The sequence below is a fragment of the Anopheles marshallii genome, chromosome 3 (assembly GCF_943734725.1).
Source record: "Anopheles marshallii chromosome 3, idAnoMarsDA_429_01, whole genome shotgun sequence".
In the NCBI taxonomy this organism is placed as follows: domain Eukaryota; kingdom Metazoa; phylum Arthropoda; class Insecta; order Diptera; family Culicidae; genus Anopheles; species Anopheles marshallii.
The window spans coordinates 10,529,907-10,546,054 of NC_071327.1; the positions used below are offsets into that span (position 1 = coordinate 10,529,907).

General features: G+C 46.2%; 4 protein-coding genes across 5 annotated transcripts; 2 read left to right on the top strand and 2 right to left on the bottom strand.

Annotated features, from left to right (window-relative positions):
* Positions 1–5,538: 5,538 nt before the first annotated feature.
* On the bottom strand, positions 5,539–7,794 carry LOC128711190 (major facilitator superfamily domain-containing protein 1-like). 2 transcript variants are annotated; one of them, XM_053806054.1, is made up of 6 exons: positions 7,566–7,794; positions 6,926–7,202; positions 6,122–6,856; positions 5,943–6,055; positions 5,776–5,875; positions 5,539–5,710 (listed from the first exon to the last, which is right to left on the bottom strand). In XM_053806054.1, the coding sequence occupies exons 1-6, from the start codon at positions 7,792–7,794 to the stop codon at positions 5,539–5,541; spliced, it is 1,626 nt and encodes a 541-aa protein (XP_053662029.1). The 2 variants fall into 2 exon arrangements, with proteins under 2 accessions (XP_053662029.1, XP_053662028.1); XM_053806053.1 differs by having other exon boundaries at positions 5,539–5,703; positions 5,760–5,875.
* Positions 7,795–9,039: 1,245 nt separating this feature from the next.
* LOC128711874 (vesicle transport protein SFT2C) lies at positions 9,040–9,813 on the top strand. Its single transcript, XM_053806761.1, has 3 exons — positions 9,040–9,249; positions 9,320–9,471; positions 9,543–9,813. The coding sequence occupies exons 1-3, from the start codon at positions 9,055–9,057 to the stop codon at positions 9,811–9,813; spliced, it is 618 nt and encodes a 205-aa protein (XP_053662736.1). The 5' UTR covers positions 9,040–9,054.
* A 709-nt stretch (positions 9,814–10,522) lies between these two features.
* Positions 10,523–12,064, top strand: LOC128711401 (uncharacterized). Its single transcript, XM_053806271.1, has 4 exons — positions 10,523–10,666; positions 10,772–10,928; positions 11,318–11,779; positions 11,841–12,064. The coding sequence occupies exons 1-4, from the start codon at positions 10,523–10,525 to the stop codon at positions 12,062–12,064; spliced, it is 987 nt and encodes a 328-aa protein (XP_053662246.1).
* Positions 12,065–12,365: 301 nt separating this feature from the next.
* LOC128713910 (cytochrome c oxidase subunit 7A1, mitochondrial) lies at positions 12,366–12,590 on the bottom strand. Its single transcript, XM_053808781.1, has one exon. It carries the CDS (start codon positions 12,588–12,590, stop codon positions 12,366–12,368), a length of 225 nt encoding a protein of 74 aa, XP_053664756.1.
* Between the last annotated feature and the right edge of the window lie 3,558 nt (positions 12,591–16,148).

Below are 16,148 nucleotides of genomic sequence, written 5' to 3' on the forward strand. Positions count from 1 at the left end.
TTCAGCGATGCATTGTACAGCATCCTTCCTCCATTCCCAACAACCCTGCCTGTATGCTTGGTCGTCGTCGTCGTTGTCGTTGTCGTCGTTCGGCAATAACAGCATCGTCTACTGAAAAACCATCCCCCCACCACAGCGTCCCCATCGTCCGCTAGGATCAAGAAAGGGAAAATGGCTTTGTGTGTACTGTGTGCGTTTCTCCCCATTCTTATTTTTCCCCTCTCTCCCTGACGATCGTTGCCACTCGCTCGCGCTTACATGCACACGCTCGCTTTATGTGTTCTCGTTTTTCCACATTTTCCCACAAAAGCAAACTCCCGCCGCACATACAACACAGCGAGCAAGGATAACAGCAGCAGCAGCAGTAGCACACAATCTGGCTCCTTTCTCTGGCGCTCGGTTCGTTTTGTTCGAAGGTTGGGTTCCCGGATGGTGCACCGGTTGCCACACCACACAACAGCATCGTTGTACCATAAATACCACCCCTTTCATCACCCAACCCACCCACCCACAGCTGCGGTGCAACTACAGCTTTTCGAAGGACACCAAACCCATGCCAATAGCACAGTTTTCCGACATTCGGTTCGAATCGTCGTTGTCGTCGTTCCTGGATCCTGGTCACGGCACCACGAACAAAACAGAAAACAAGACAAGAAAAAAGACAACACCAGCCTTTTTTGTGAAGGGGGAGGGAGGGATGGGGATGGGACTCCGAAAGAGAAATAACATCGGAGCGTTTATTTTCATTACAATTCAATGTGTATACAAGGGACTCACGGGTACACCGTGCTTGTTGGTGTAGCTCAAGTTTTCCACTACCTCACGCTTTCTCTCTCTCTCTCTCCCTTTCTTCTATTCTCTCGCTCTCACGTTCTCTATCTCTTTCGCCTGTACAACTCAGTACCACTCCAATAAACGTACAACGTCTCCACCGAATGGAATAACCTTTTATCCTCACCAAACATCATCTCGTTGCTTTTGGCATTTGTTGGACGAAACACGGGACGGGACTGGTAAATGGGAAAGGGCAGGCAACGAAGGCCACATCCCAGCATCGTTTTTCATCCGGTTTTCCTTACCTTTCCTTCTTCCCCCCTCACCCTTTCACCAACTCACCCTGATGAATGCACAAAACCCCGGTACTGAATCCAAAACCGAACCCGTGGAGTCTAGGACTTTCATTTCAGCAATCGAACAGCAAAACCCTAGAGCAGGATAGCGAGACATATACACCGAGCATACCTCTGTGTGTGTGTGAGAAAGCGACTGAGTGAGAGAGAAAAGGGATAGAAGGATGAGGGGGTGGGGCGGGAAGGGGGGAACACACAAAATCAATAATTCCCTTTTATTCAGCGTTCAGCGTTGTGCTTTGTGTTGTTGCTTGTATTGCGAGAGCGGACACCAAAAGCATGAATGCCACGATAATCAACGATTCATCCTGCTGCTGCTGCTGCTCCATGGCATCAACTCTCCCCTTCTCCCTCCCAGCTCTCTTTCTCTCTCTCTGTCTCTCTTCAGAACCATCTGATTTCCGGGAAATGGTGCAGGGGTTTTCCGCCCCGCCTGGCAGCCGGTTGGGACACACAATGCCAAGAACCGGGCCACCATGCTCCCTCGTCACACATACACCTAGACGAGCGCGCGCCTGTTGAGCCATCCCGTTTTACCGACGTTGTTTAGACAATGTTGTCTGAATGCGCGTTTTCCACCCTCTCCCTCCCCCCCCCCCCCCCCCCCCTCTCTCCTCCTTCTGCTCCCATCTTCCCCCGGATGCATTCGCCTGGGGTGAGAGTGCATCGGTGTGTTGTTGTTGTTGTTGTCGCTTGGGTGGCTTCACATTCGCTCTAGCAGTGTCGCTGGCAGTGGCAGTGTTGCCATCCAAAACACCGGGCTTTCGACCGTGATTCGAGAGTCCTTTCGAGTGTGCACCGTACCCCGGAGTAAATGTTATTGATTTTCCCGGTTTTCCTTACGCCACCGGGCCACTGTTCTGGTAGGTGGTTGTCCCTTTACCCTTTTCCCCCCCTTTACCCCCTAGTGCCTCCAACGTTGGAGGCAGCGCTCATGAGCATGTAGATGTTTTGGGGCGTGGTTGGTTGTTCTTTCGCTTCCATACACTCGTACACAATTGGTGTCGTTACCACCACCGTCACCACCATGTCTTACCTTCCCCCCCCCCCCCTGTTCCTATCTCCACGGGTAAAGGGGGTTCTTCCGCGGTGCATCCTTTAACGTAACGGCACGCGGGGAAAGAAAGTTATCACCGACTTGCCGCAAAGGAAGGATGGCGAACACATGTGTGTTCTTTGCCTGGCTGACTGAAAGGAAATAAATAGGCGAAGCCGGTTCGGTTTCGGTTCCGTCTTCTGTGTGCTGTTTTATTTTTTTAATGTGGATGAAGATGGAGAATGCATTCTCTACATGTAATGTAATGTAATGTATTGAATTGGCCCCATCCCGATCCGTGTCCGTGGCCCCATAATGTAAGTGAGCTTAAGCTCTACGAACAACGTTGCACACATTTATCATGAGCGTACAGAAGCATACGCAAGCTGGCCTCGGCTGTTATCATATAGATCCTGCCCCCTGCCGATAGTGACGCTTTTCCCTTTGACGTTGTCGTGTATTATTCATAACCTAACCTTCAAAACCACACACAATCGCACACTGACTAGGCGAATGAGGAAACTATTCCGACTGTGAAAGAAATACACCCACAGATACACACGAGGGAGGTAAAACAGGAAGTAAGACCATTTTGTCCCTTCATCTTCCTCATGCAATATTAACGTCTGCTAAGAGCCCGGCCCGGATATTGGAACTACTTGGCCCCGCGAATGAGGAATTATTTTGATTTTGTTCCTTGATTTTTTTTTTTTCGCGATGAGTTTGGAAAATGTAGGAAGGGAAAATGCCAATGCAAACATTTTTCTCTCTCTTTTGATTCCGGTGGCCTTTTTTATGCCGTTGAAGCGCACAAAAAAAAAACATTCCGCAACCTCAAACACCACAAAACCACTAAAGAAGGTGATTAAATGCAGCACATTGCATACTGTCGGGCGCTTTGCATACATAGCATTGGCTTCGGAGCGTCTTATTACTGCCTTCAAAATCTTAAGCCTTTATTTATGGTTGGTTGGAAAAAAAACTGAAAGGTTGAACAGAAATATAAGTGTCTTCAAATCCTTCTTATATTGAATAGTTGCAATCGTCTTCTCGTTCAAACGTGAAGGTTAAAAATGCGAAGTATTGAACGTTCGTATCGCATCCATTCATTCCGGGGATTGCACGACGGACCCGGACCGACCGTACAGGAAGTGATTAATATATTGTCAAATCGCACCGCACCGGAGCACTATGCACTATGGAGACCCCACCCTTTCCTCCCATTCTAAAGTCCCCCGAATCGAACAAACAGGCACACACACGTCAAATGAATGTTTCTAATTCGATTAAAAATAGATCTCCAACGGCATCCTTTCGCAGCGACTTTCGTCACCGCGTTCAGCTGTTACTCCTGATTGAATGAATCAAACCCTTTCTGTCATTTCCAACACCGGTGCCTCCTCCTCCTGCCAGCCCGATCCCCCTCCCCCTTCCCAACCGAAACCCTTTCCGGGATGCATAGTTTCGCCCAAAAGAAATGATTAATAATAGAATTCATTTTTCGCACAGCCGGGAACGGTTCTCTCCGGGCAAGTACGGCGTGGACGCAGCACTGCATAGGGCAACGCCGTCACATCGCGGCCGGTACAACCCCGCACAAGGAAGTAAATGAACGTTTTCTTTGATGGAACAACGGAGTGAAATTCTAACAAAGTGCGACTTATTCACCGTGTGTCCTATCGGTGTCCTATTTTTAGCCCAAGAAAACGCTTGGAATCACGGGTGACAGTGCGGGTCCCGGTATGCGTACGTCGCAACATTAACCATTTGCATCCTCACGCATTACGCTCCATTTTCGCGCATGCAAATGTTTTGCCCCCGGTGCGATTTTTTGATGAATGAAAGCCGAACGATCGCCACATTCGCGTGGACCGCGAATGTCGATCATGGGAATTCATGAGATTTTTCAATGAAGCTGACGTGGCGTGGCATCGGGTTCTGCGGGTGCCGCACGGTGCACGTGTAAATTATGCTAACGGCTGACTGGCTGACGTTCATTACCGTGCTTTACCTCCATGAAAGTCGTTTCGCGTTAGGAAGATCGTCATTTCGACAAACGGTCTCTGTCTTAACATTGTTGCAATGCGCGGGTGAAATTTTGCGGAAAGTAGACACGTGTTTCATTTCGTAATTGTAATATGTGGCATTTTCCTATTGTATCTGTACCTAAATAAAGATAGAAACAAATTAAAGAGTTTTTTTTAAACTATTAATCCTAATATAAGTCGTTAAAATGATATATCAGTCCCAAACGACTGTTATCATTTCAAACCATAACCCCGAAACGATTTATTTCACATAACGCACGTGTAACGCCTCCTAACGCAGTAAAGTTGCAACCAGCGCCACCTGGCGGAAATTAGATGAAAGTTTCTCATTCTCAAACCGAACGAAACTGAATTTACATAACGGTCAAACAGAACACAATTCCAACACTATATTTTTCTTTACTCACTCAAAAAAAGCAGCGCATATAGGTAGTATAGCCATACTTTTGTATATATATATATATGTATATTCGAATATGCTTCCACTTTTCCGTTACATATAGGTCACAGTAGAAGATCCGGGGCGGAGGGGCCCTATGCACCTCCGGGCTGAGATATGTGTATTTTGTAAAATAGCATCGTACCGATGCAATAACCACCTAATACGTTCTACAATAATATTACGACACCGTTCTGCGTACTCCCTTGTGCAACTGGTTTGCTGTGGAAAATCGTAACCTCCAAGCGTTCCCAAATTGTGTGTGTGTTTTTTTCTGCATAAAACATCAACAATAAAATGCAAATACCGACTTCTTCCACTATTGTAAACCCTGGGTTCGAGAATTGTGTTCCTTTCCTTATGCTTGTGTATCTTGGTTTTTTGGCATCATTGGCACTATCTGTGGTAGTAAACAATCTAACAAATGGAAAGCAAGCTGACCACGGTGAGGGGCACGGTTATAAAGATACAGTAGGTCAAAGAATGCTTCCGACACTGGTGGTTCCTGAAACTTTTTTCACTTCTTTTCTGTGGTTAATACTTTTTCATGACTAACCTTGCCCTTTTCCTCATTTCGACCAATCCCACGGTAATCACACTTTATTCCTTGCTAATAAACTCTTCCCCTTTTTTTCCTAGAACCTCCCTCTCGCTCATCAGTGCTGTTTAAAATAACCATCATAAAGTACATCTAAAACAATAAGAATAGTCCTTACATACGTATACGAATAAACGTTCAGACAAACACGCGCGCACATACATACATACACAGCCTCCATCAAAAAACCGGAATGAGCCTCTGCTGTTTGCGGAGGGGAATTTGCATCTTTAGGAAGAATGTTACCTGTTCTGATCTGGGGGGGATGGGGGAGGGGGTTGCTACGTTTACTCCACCAGCGGTTCCGTGTCGCTTTGGGTTGGTGTACCATCGAGCACGCGGTTTACGTACCGGTTCCGGATCGCTTCCGGATCGTGGGAGCGCCGATCACGTTCCAGTTGCTCCTGACTGTCCGTCATATCGCCGGAACTTCCCGGCTCACCGGACATGCGCTGCAATCTGTAAACATACACCAAGATAAGTTCCATCACTTTAGGCTATGGTGGACGCAGTGTTTATCGTACGTTTTGCTTGCATGTAGCGATCGTGCTTTCGGACTCATATTTAACACTCCGTCATTGCTTGCGTCATACATCCAGATAACGATAGTGGCGAGAAGAGAAACTGTGGAGAAAATAAACTTCCGTAACTTCTGTGTGGAACGTCCCGAAACAGTTGCGTTTAGTCATACCGATAAGCCATCCGATGAAGAAAATTTCCAGCATAAAATATCCACCCTTGTCAACGATCATGCCCGAAATCATTGAGATCACGGCCAGCCCAAGGTTTTGCACAGATTGGCAGCTGGGAGTGAGAAATAAAAGCGTCCATTAGTACTCTGATCACAGCATCAAACCTTCCTTTACTCACATGCCGTATGCCGTTCCGAGTTGATATTCTGGCACGATCAATGCAACCAGCGGCCACAGGCTGGAGGCAAGCATCGAATAAGCCAGCCCCATCGTGATCATTCCGATGTAAGGGTTAAGGTAGCTGAAAGCGAGGATTCCGTGTGCCACGATCGTTAGAATTACCGACAGAAATACCCACAGCAAGTTGCGCCCGGTGCGATCCACAAGCAACCCAAACAATGGACTTGCGACCGCCGCAATAATGTACACGATCGAATTGACCGTATTGGCATCTTCGGAAGTAAAATCAAACTTGCGCATAAAGAACACTTTCCCGAGCGCGATGAAGGGAAAGATGGCCACATAGTACGCGACACAAATTACCGTCACCATCCAGAACGACACCTGGAACGTGCGCACATCGGACAGTTTGGCCACTTCGCCACCGGGGGCAGAATCGTTACGCTTCAAAATGCGTGCCGCCCGGCGATCCATCCAGCCAAGCAGAAGGGCACATATCATCGACATTACGCAGGTCAGGGTAGCAAGCAGCAGGACCACGCCGGTGCACATGTGTCCCTGGTAGCCGAGACTCTTCACGTACTTGTAGATCGGTACCATTACGAGGAAGTTAACCGTGCTACCAACACGGGCAAACGATAGCTGCAGCCCAAACACCATATTAAGCTCCTTGCCCTTGAACCACAGCACCGCGTAACTGTTCTGTGCCACGGCAAGCGATTCCGCACCAATGCTGTAACGTAGATAAAGCAATTAATAAGAAAAAAGAACCAATTTGGGGTCGATGCACCACGGGGCCTACCCGAACATGAAGCGTCCGACGATCATGAGCCAAAACAAGTTGATAGTGGCACCCATCGCGAAGATCAGCTGTCCGATCAGCAGTATAAACATGTAGATGATCGTACCCAGCCGGATGCCGAAGACGCGATCCATCAGGAACCCGCCAATGAAGCACAGGATCACGTTGGGCCACGAGTAGATCGAGTACAGCATCACGAACTGGGTGGTGGTAAGATCGAGATCCGATTTGAACGTATCTTGCAACGCGCCCGGATTATCATAGCAGAAGTAAGAACCTGCGAAAGAAGCAACACCGACACGATCCCCCCGGGATGCATTAATGAATGAGCAGGGCAAAGGTTGTTTTCCGCCGTGCGGCCGCATTTGTTTGCCTGATAAAAAAAAAAACCCGCCCACAGGAAGCCTGGGCACGAGATTCCACCGTCATTAGACCATATCACGATCGGCACACATTCCGTCTTGCGGGCCACCACGGCTTTGTGCATTGCTTTGACAGGCGCTTATCTATACTGCGCCGACGACGCCGAACCATCCGCATAGACAGCGTCGTACACACCGTGCGTAATCGCGCACTAGTCAGCTGTGGAATCGGGTCGGTTGCAATGGTGGCGAAAATTGCGCCGCCGCGCTGAACTTACCGAATCCAACCAGGCACATCAAGATAAGGGCCTGGAAGCGATGCAGAAACGAGGACGGGTTACAGCACGCGGTCGCACCGCAACCTGTCAACCGTTCGGTCAATTCATCGTCATCGCTCGGCCGTCCTAGGCGGGCCAACGAACCACTGACCGCGGTCGGTTCATCCGTATCCGTGTCCGGTTGCAGAATTGGACGACGTGCTTCATCTTCATCGTACTGGCGGGGCATTGCTTTTGCTGGTGCCTCAAATCGAGTCGCACTACGCGTAATCTGATCGATCTGGAACGAGATTGACCCGTACGGTTCGGGAACGATTAGAAAATAAACGATTTTCCTTGGTCGTGTGACTGTGGTGGCTAACAAAGAGAGCCCCATGCGGGTTCAAATCAAAGCCGCACTATGACTCAAACGACCCACATGCGTTACCGAGAACAATAACTTTTTCTAAAGGAGGTTATTAATACGCCCCGATTTTCTGATCAGCAATTTTGACCACCAAGTGCCAATGGCCAACCTGTACAGGGGAACATCTATACCGTGGGAAACTGATCCTAGCGATGCAATCACTTACATTGTTCTTGTCCCAAAAGCTAACTTGCGTATGTGCAAGTGTGGCACCTGTTTATTACAAATGCAAACAATAAAACTTTTGCCAACAGGTCACACGCAACGAATGTCGTCGTTCTGCGAATCACTGTGCACGGACGGGACCGATTTGTTAACACTTTAAGTTTGCTCCTTTCACGCAGCCGACGGTTTCTCGACAGACAGAATGAACGGCACAATCTCGGAATGTTTGTTCCGATCAATGGGGTTCGACCGATTAAATCTCTGCGGCCCTAAACTATCGCACAACTATTTTCCAACCCAAGTTTTGCGAAACTGTGGGTGTATTGTGCGATGAATAATCACAACAAACTATTCGCCATAACAAACGCCCGTTTATACCGTCTGCTCGAGTTTTGGTGTTTCCATATGGAAGCGTTTTTCGAAGAGACTTTACTCGGCGAGAACTGGTTTTGGAGCAAATATATTAACCAATTTTTAATGTCAATTGCGATACATTTGTGTTGAGCACAAGTTGAACATGATAAAAATAAAAATGATAACGATTTTTGCGGCTTCTTTGCATTTCGACAGCTGATTTGACAGGACACTTTGAATCGATTGCTAAGGTTCTTTTACATGAAAGATGTTTTTGTAAGTGTAAATTTAATTAATTAAAATTCGTGATAAAACATGTATCCTTTTTTTTCTCATTAAAATCTTGACCATGAAACGGACCTAAGCATCAAATATAATACACATAAAATAATTTAAATAATAATTTCTTCACTGTATCATCCCCTCGTGTGCATGGTGCTGCAGTTTTGTTGTTGTTTGACGTCAAAACATACGTGTCGTGGATCATCGGACACTCTCTGTTTTGGGGGAGGAAAATCTTTCTGTTTTACTACACACGAAAAACCTACCACACGAATTTACACGATGGCGGACTTAAAGCGCGATCTGGACGAGTACCTGCTGTTGCAGGAAAATCAGAAGAAAAACTTCAAACTAGAGATGCCCAAAATGCCGTCCCTGCCTACGCCTGACCTCGTTGGAAAGCTGTTCGGTCGCAACCAGGAACCAGAAGCAAATAGTTGGCTCAAGGATACGCAGGACACTTGTTGCCCAAAGCTGGTAAGCTTGGTTATTGGTTTTGTGCTCTAGAAGCGAGATCCAATCTTATTCCTTTTCTTTGTGTGTTTAGTCTCGAATCCAGCGGATAGTCGGCTTCGTGACATGCATGGGGCTGGGTATATTTTGTATGATCGTGTCCACTTTCCACATCCCCGTGCTGATACTGAAGGCGAGAAAGTTTGCCCTACTGTACACACTCGGCAGTGTGTTTTTCATCATGAGGTGAGAATATCTCCAGCAAAACGGCAAAAGTAAGCACACTTTCATGCTGAACACAATGTCCCTCTTTGTAGCTTTTCCTTCCTGAGCGGCTTTGGAGCAATGTTCCGGCAGATGTTCTCTCGGGAACGTGTCGCAATGTCGATCAGCTACACATGCTGCCTAACGGCGACACTATACTTTGCAATGGTTGCACAAAGCACCGCATTTACGGTACTGTTTGCCGTCGCACAGATCATTACGCTGTTGTGGATGATCCTGGCCGCCATCCCGGGTGGCATGAGTGGGGTGAAATTCTTTGGCAGCATGTTCCGAAGTTCCGTGTCCAGCTCACTTCCCGTCTAAATTCTTGCAACAGGAAGTGCAAGATCGCAAATGTGCAAGTGTGATATATCATGTTAGTTGTATCGTGCGCGTAAGCCAGAGATTTAATTTACGACTAGGTTAAAGTTTTGTGAACAGGTCTGCTAATTATCACACACAGGAAGGATCCGTTTTACTTTCTGTGGCTGCGAGCCTAATACTAAAGTATTTTACACTACAACTCGTACAACAAATAAACACAACAGAACATAACTATCTAAACTAGATCATTATACCTTCAACTAACAGAATATTTCATTCATTTGTAATTATAAATTATATGATTTGGATACATAAAATAACGATTTTCAAAACTAAATTCAGAAGCAGCAGGGTTTGGCAGCACTGCTCCATGACATTCGCGTTTGACAGCTGTTTGATGGTAAATAAAGCAGGGATTAAAAAAAGGCCAATCAAAAAACCACGAAAGCGATAGTCGCGATTGTTTTGGGTTGGTGTATCGACGTGCGAAAGCCATCCCTGTGAAATCCCCATCAAAATCTGTGATCTATAAAATGCGCCACTAAACAGCATCTACAGGACACTCGGAGGTTGGATGTGCGTTCGCGCGTTTGTGTTTGTGTGTGGGGGCGAAGCACTGAAATCTGCTACATTCTAACTCCACCCAACACCGACCACGACGTCGACCAGGCGGACAAAGACAAGGGCCAGGAGGGCTTTCCAGTCCAAGATGGAGTGCGACGATGCGGCGGTGGAGCGTCAGAAGCTGGTGTCGAACGATGAGGAGGATGATCAGAACACGATCACAAACCTTTCCTCCAGCGGACAGGCTAAATCCGTACAGACGCCCATCTCACCCGTACTAAGTAACAAGGTGAGTCACATTCGCGTCACATTCTTATCAGCAACATATCTACCCGTCTTTGACGTTAATCCAATGGTGACCTCGTCCCCCGTATTTGTGGTTATCCCGTTGCAGCTGTTTTCCAGTGGCGAAACTAGCCGAAGCCAAAACTCCACCAGCTACTCCCTGGGGAAAGGCATCTCGAACGATGCTCCATTGACGACGAAAGTCAACTATGTGAACGAACGCAAAGCGCAGGATACGAAGCCCAAGGCTAAGAAAATCCAACGAGGTACGTGTATCATCCGGAACCGGAATTAGGCTTTACGGTGTGGCTGTGTTTAGAGCAAGAATCCAGCCATACGAAACTGCGCTCCTTCACACACACACACGTGCACAGACACACACATACACACGCCACGCATGATTGATTAGCTCCTTGCGTATGCTTTGCATCATGCTCCCTGTTTGTTTTTTGTTCCATGTGTCTTCCTGTTTTAATGTAGATTGTTTGAGTTCCTGTACCAGCTTCATTTTTTTATTCTTTGTTTTTGTTTGTTTTTCTTCTTCTTTTTTCATAATTTTATTGCTCCCGTTTTGGCTCGAATTTCGGTTTTATACCCACCTGTCCTGTCCATCCGTCCGTACGTCTGCTGTCCATGGCTTGGGTGCGGTCACCAGAGCTCACACCCACGGGTGGTATTCCGACCACCAACACAAACACCACCACCACTGCCACCATTGGCACCACCACCTCTTCCAGCACAAGTAGCAATCTCCCGGACGGACCGATCGTAACGGCCGTTCCGAACAGCAGCGCAACCCGCCAGCTTAAATCTCCACCGGCACAGTACCAACGCCCCAAGCCACCAGATTCATTACCCTCGCCGACAAGCAGTGGTATAGGGGGTGGTGGTGGTGGTGGTGGAAGCGGTGGTACAAAGCTACGGAACGCCCCTAGCGCCCATCCCGTGTCGTCTGCCTCGGGCAGCTCAATAACGCTCAATGCAAAATCGCACAATTTCTCATCCCGTCCATTAAAGCACCATTCTTTTATATCAGAGGTACCCGACGTGCGGCACATGGAACGAGCCCTGCTGGGTTTGCTGGAGGATTTCCATTCGGGCAAACTGAAAGCTTTCGGTAAGCAGAATAGCGAGGGAACAATGGAAACAATGGATTAACGGATGGGTTTGTTTTTCAGGTTCCGGCTGTACGATGGAGCAGATGACGAGCATCCGCGAGCAGCAGGAAAGTTTGGCTAAGCTACACTTTGACCTTGGCACAGAAGCATTTACCGGTGGCAGCAACAATCCGAACACCGACAACGAGCTGCAGGCCCAAAGCAATATGAAGAAGCTGGTGCAAAAGCTGGAACAGTTGTCCTTCTCGATCGAGAAGCTCCATTCAAGCAATGTGGAGAAGTAACACCCAAACGGGAACAGACTGACTTAACGCGATGTTAGTCTATAACTATGTAGGATAAATGCATAAGGGGGAAAGAGGGTTTTCCGTTTCGAACCTTCGATTACGAACTGGAACTCGTATCGGTGGCGGAACCAGGGAACAGCGACCGTTTCTTTCCTTTGTTCCGCGTTTTTACGCTGAGAATCATATTTTGTACATTTTGGGGGAATAAAACACAAATTTTTATGTTAGCTCATTTTTTCCATCTCCGACTCCAACGACGACAAACTATCACCAGCGGGATACATGAACAACCTTTGATTTAGGCCTTCTTCTTGGCGAATCCGAGATCGTATACCATCTTGAAAATTCCCAGCACACCGACCACGCACAGGGAAACGGTAACGCCGAACAGGACCTTATCGGCTGGTCCACCCTTCAGGAAGACGGGCAGTTCGTTCTTCGCCTGGAACGTAATCATCTTCTTACGTAACGATTCCGGCAGCTTGTCCGAAATCATCACCGGTGGTTCGGGATGGTGGCCCATGATGGTTCTTTGTTCACCCTGCAATAGAAGGTGCAACCGAAAATGGCGATTGGAATTATGCAATCCTGATTGGCGGTTGGCGGATCCGTTTGGCAAACTTTGACACTCCGCTCCGCACGGCACGAAATTATAGCTTCACACACACGACACGTTTTTCCATCCGGATCGCCATATTGACTCGTTCCGCTTACCTGTTACTGGGCTAATACAATCAAACACAAATTTGCCCGGAGAGCACAAGCCACACGCGTCACGACTAGCTGGGTCACTGATGAAATGGATCGTGACAACGCCGAACAAGGTTCTTGTAGAGACAAGGGAGCAGGCAAAGCCAGGGTAGCACTAGTAGGCTGGTGGATGTTTGCAACCGTCGTTGTCGATCGTGGCTTACTTCGCTGCAATGCTAACTGTCAAGCTGTCAAAAGAAGGCAAAAAAAACTATCTCAGCTGAACTGCAAAAAGGCAACGGGGAATGATTATTTTTAGCCCGCCAAAATGCACCTTACCATGGATGCACTTGCCAAAGGTGCATTGCAAACCGTGTGCATGTTGCAGTTGGACGTACTCAACGCATTTTCGTCTCTTTACCAAACAGCTGTACATGTGTGGTTTGAATTGCGTGTGTTTTCGCTGATGGTGCGGCATGCATTCAACGTGGACAATGGTCTAGAATACGTTACAATGGAACGCAGCAGCAGGAACTTAACTGAAAACTTTCACGATCAACGTTCTTAACGACTCTTCCGTCATTTTTTGTTTTGTTTTTTTTTTGTGTAGAGTATTGTGTAGAGTCGCCACACAATCGAATCCTAGGCCACCGTTAGGATGTCAGTTTTACCAAACAGCTCAGCAGAGTAAGATAGACCGCAACACTCGATGCTCGAATTTGGCTAGCGTTGGCGTCCTCCAGGAGTATCGTCCAATATCCAAAACTATGGAGAACTACCGGATATATCAGTGTGTGTGGTGTATGCTGCCTTTCGTATTTTGATGGAGTCTTCTGAATCGTAGGAGTTTTTGTCCATAGTAGTCCATAGTAAGGCTTCCGGGTTTCTTTGATTAAGTTGTTGTTCGAAGTACCGACGTAGCAGAATTTCTCTGATACCTCGAGATAGTCGCCATAAAATGATATAGTGATCCACAGACGGGGCCCCTATTGCGTCTGTGGTACTTTCTTCGTCTTCGTCTCATTTATCCTCCATCCAATCATTCACGAGTTTAAAGATATCCGATTGAAATGCGAATGTTGGCACATCCAAAGCAATAAAGCTATGACCTCAATGTTTGCAACTGTAAATTCTTCTCTATTCTGCATTTTTCTTACCTGTCACTCCGAATCAAGATCCTTTGCAATCGTGTCTTCAACGATTATCTCTTTCCATCGCTTGCTTCGATGCTCTTAAAAAGATTTAGACCACGTGATCGAGTAGATGAAACATCAACGGATCGTTTTGGAACATACCCGACTAGAGGTGCGACAATTCTTTCTTTTCGGATTTGAATAACCTTTTAACGTGTCGTAACAGACTACTATAATCATGTGTTTAAAATCGTAATAAAGTAACATTAGTACTCAAAGAATTCATGAAAACATCTTCGTGAGTTGAGTTGCACGCGTTTCACTCACTCAATCCTGCTCAGTGCGCTCATCTTTCATACCGAACTCAACACTAGAACACATTTCGGAATAATTGATCGGCCATAACGAAAACAACTTCCGGAACTAAAACAATACATTTTAGGATTTTTTACATAAAATATATTTCTGTTAAATTAAATATTGTTTTATGTATGTATGTACGTGTATATATATATGTATATATTAAGATAATTTTGTTTTGTTTCGTTTTTCATTTATATGTATATATATATACTTAATGTCCACTTTCAACATATAATCATCTTTTTTGTATTTTCATCCGTTTTTTTTTTCTTTTGTAATCCATTTTCCCCACCTTATGCTTACATTGTTTTTGTTTGTATGGGTGTCGCCGTCCGTTGTTGTTTTGTTGGTTGTTTCCGTATTGTTTCACTTTGTGTTTATGCGTATTGTTTCCTTTTCCTTTGTTTACCTCTCCTCGTTTTCCGCTCATCATAGTAATTGTTACACATTACACACATGCGTCTGTTAGCAGTAGTAATAGTAGATAGTACTAGTGTGGTTGTCGGTAGTGTAGCATTAGGTCCGTGGTATCTGTCCATTTTGTAGAATTTGATTTTACCTACAGCAAAAGCAAACACGGCTGTTTGTTTTGTATGTTCTTGCTCAAAGCCCATTGTTTTGTTGTTTTTTTTTACGTTGTTGCCTTAACCCTACCCGTTCCTTCCTGCGGTTACTTCCCTTCCTCATCATCACATCCTACCCCCGAACAATCCCCACGGGACATTCACAATGTCGCAAACGCTCGCCACTCTCGCTCGCAAAACAAACAAAACTTCACTTTGTACAAACCTTTCGCTCCCCCCACAAGGACCATCGACCCCTTTTTGGAAGGATTGGATGGGGAGCGGGGGGGAAGGACAAGGTTGGAGCTTACATTCAATTCGTCCTTGCACTCCCCTCTCCTTCTGTTTCGTTACATTCATTCATTCAATTAAATTTCCCTAATATTTCATCTCCGGCCACAACACATCCTTCCCTAACCGTATTGCCTACATTCGTTTCCAGTTTTTTTTTTATTTCTTTATCAGCGTTCTGCCTTGATTACTCATCAAAAGCTGTATTTTTGCTCTTTTGTTTGTTTGTTTGTTTTTTTCCGCTCTATCGCTTCTTATGCACGGTAAAAAAGTTAAATAGTTAAAATAGTACAAAAAAAAGTAATAAACAAACTCAGAATTCAATCGATAGAGTTCATACTGCTAAAAGTGAGATAAAAATATGCATATAAAAAATGATCAATCAATCAATCCATCAGTTTCGTTTAGTACGGCCTACCCCCTGCTTTTCCCCTGATTCCTTTCCTTCTTCGCCCTTCAGCGCCACCTTTCCTTCGTTTGGAAGCACGTGCCCTATATATGGTTGTATCATCCTTGCAGTTCTTATCTAATCATTCAACTATCATTCTCCTGCTTGCGCTAACAAATTGCATACAATCCCTTTGCACCAACTTCACACACGCCCACACGCACCCATCCACGTCCTTCAACTAATGTGTCAACATAACAGACTTCAACAAGTAAAAGTAGTTTCTCTACCCTCTCAGGTCCAATAAACAAGCATTTTGATGCTACAATCAATTCGTTCTAATACCTATACGTTCTAGGTTCTGCGTTGTTCATTTCACTATGCGGCCAATGGTAGTAGTAGTAGTAGTGCACCACTAAGCGCCACCAGTGCGCGCTGGTCAGTTCCCTGTGGAGGCATCCTGTGTGTGTGTGTGTGCGTGCCCCGTTTTCCCTATTCATTTAGATATCATCAACTGGTACCAGCCTAAGTAGAAACCTGATCTATCTCCCCGTAGTAGTAATAGTAGTAGTACAAGTAAAGCAGCAATAGTAGGGCCTTATCCCTTCCTGCCTGTAATTTAGAAGTAATCCGCCCAACCAAATCTGCACCGT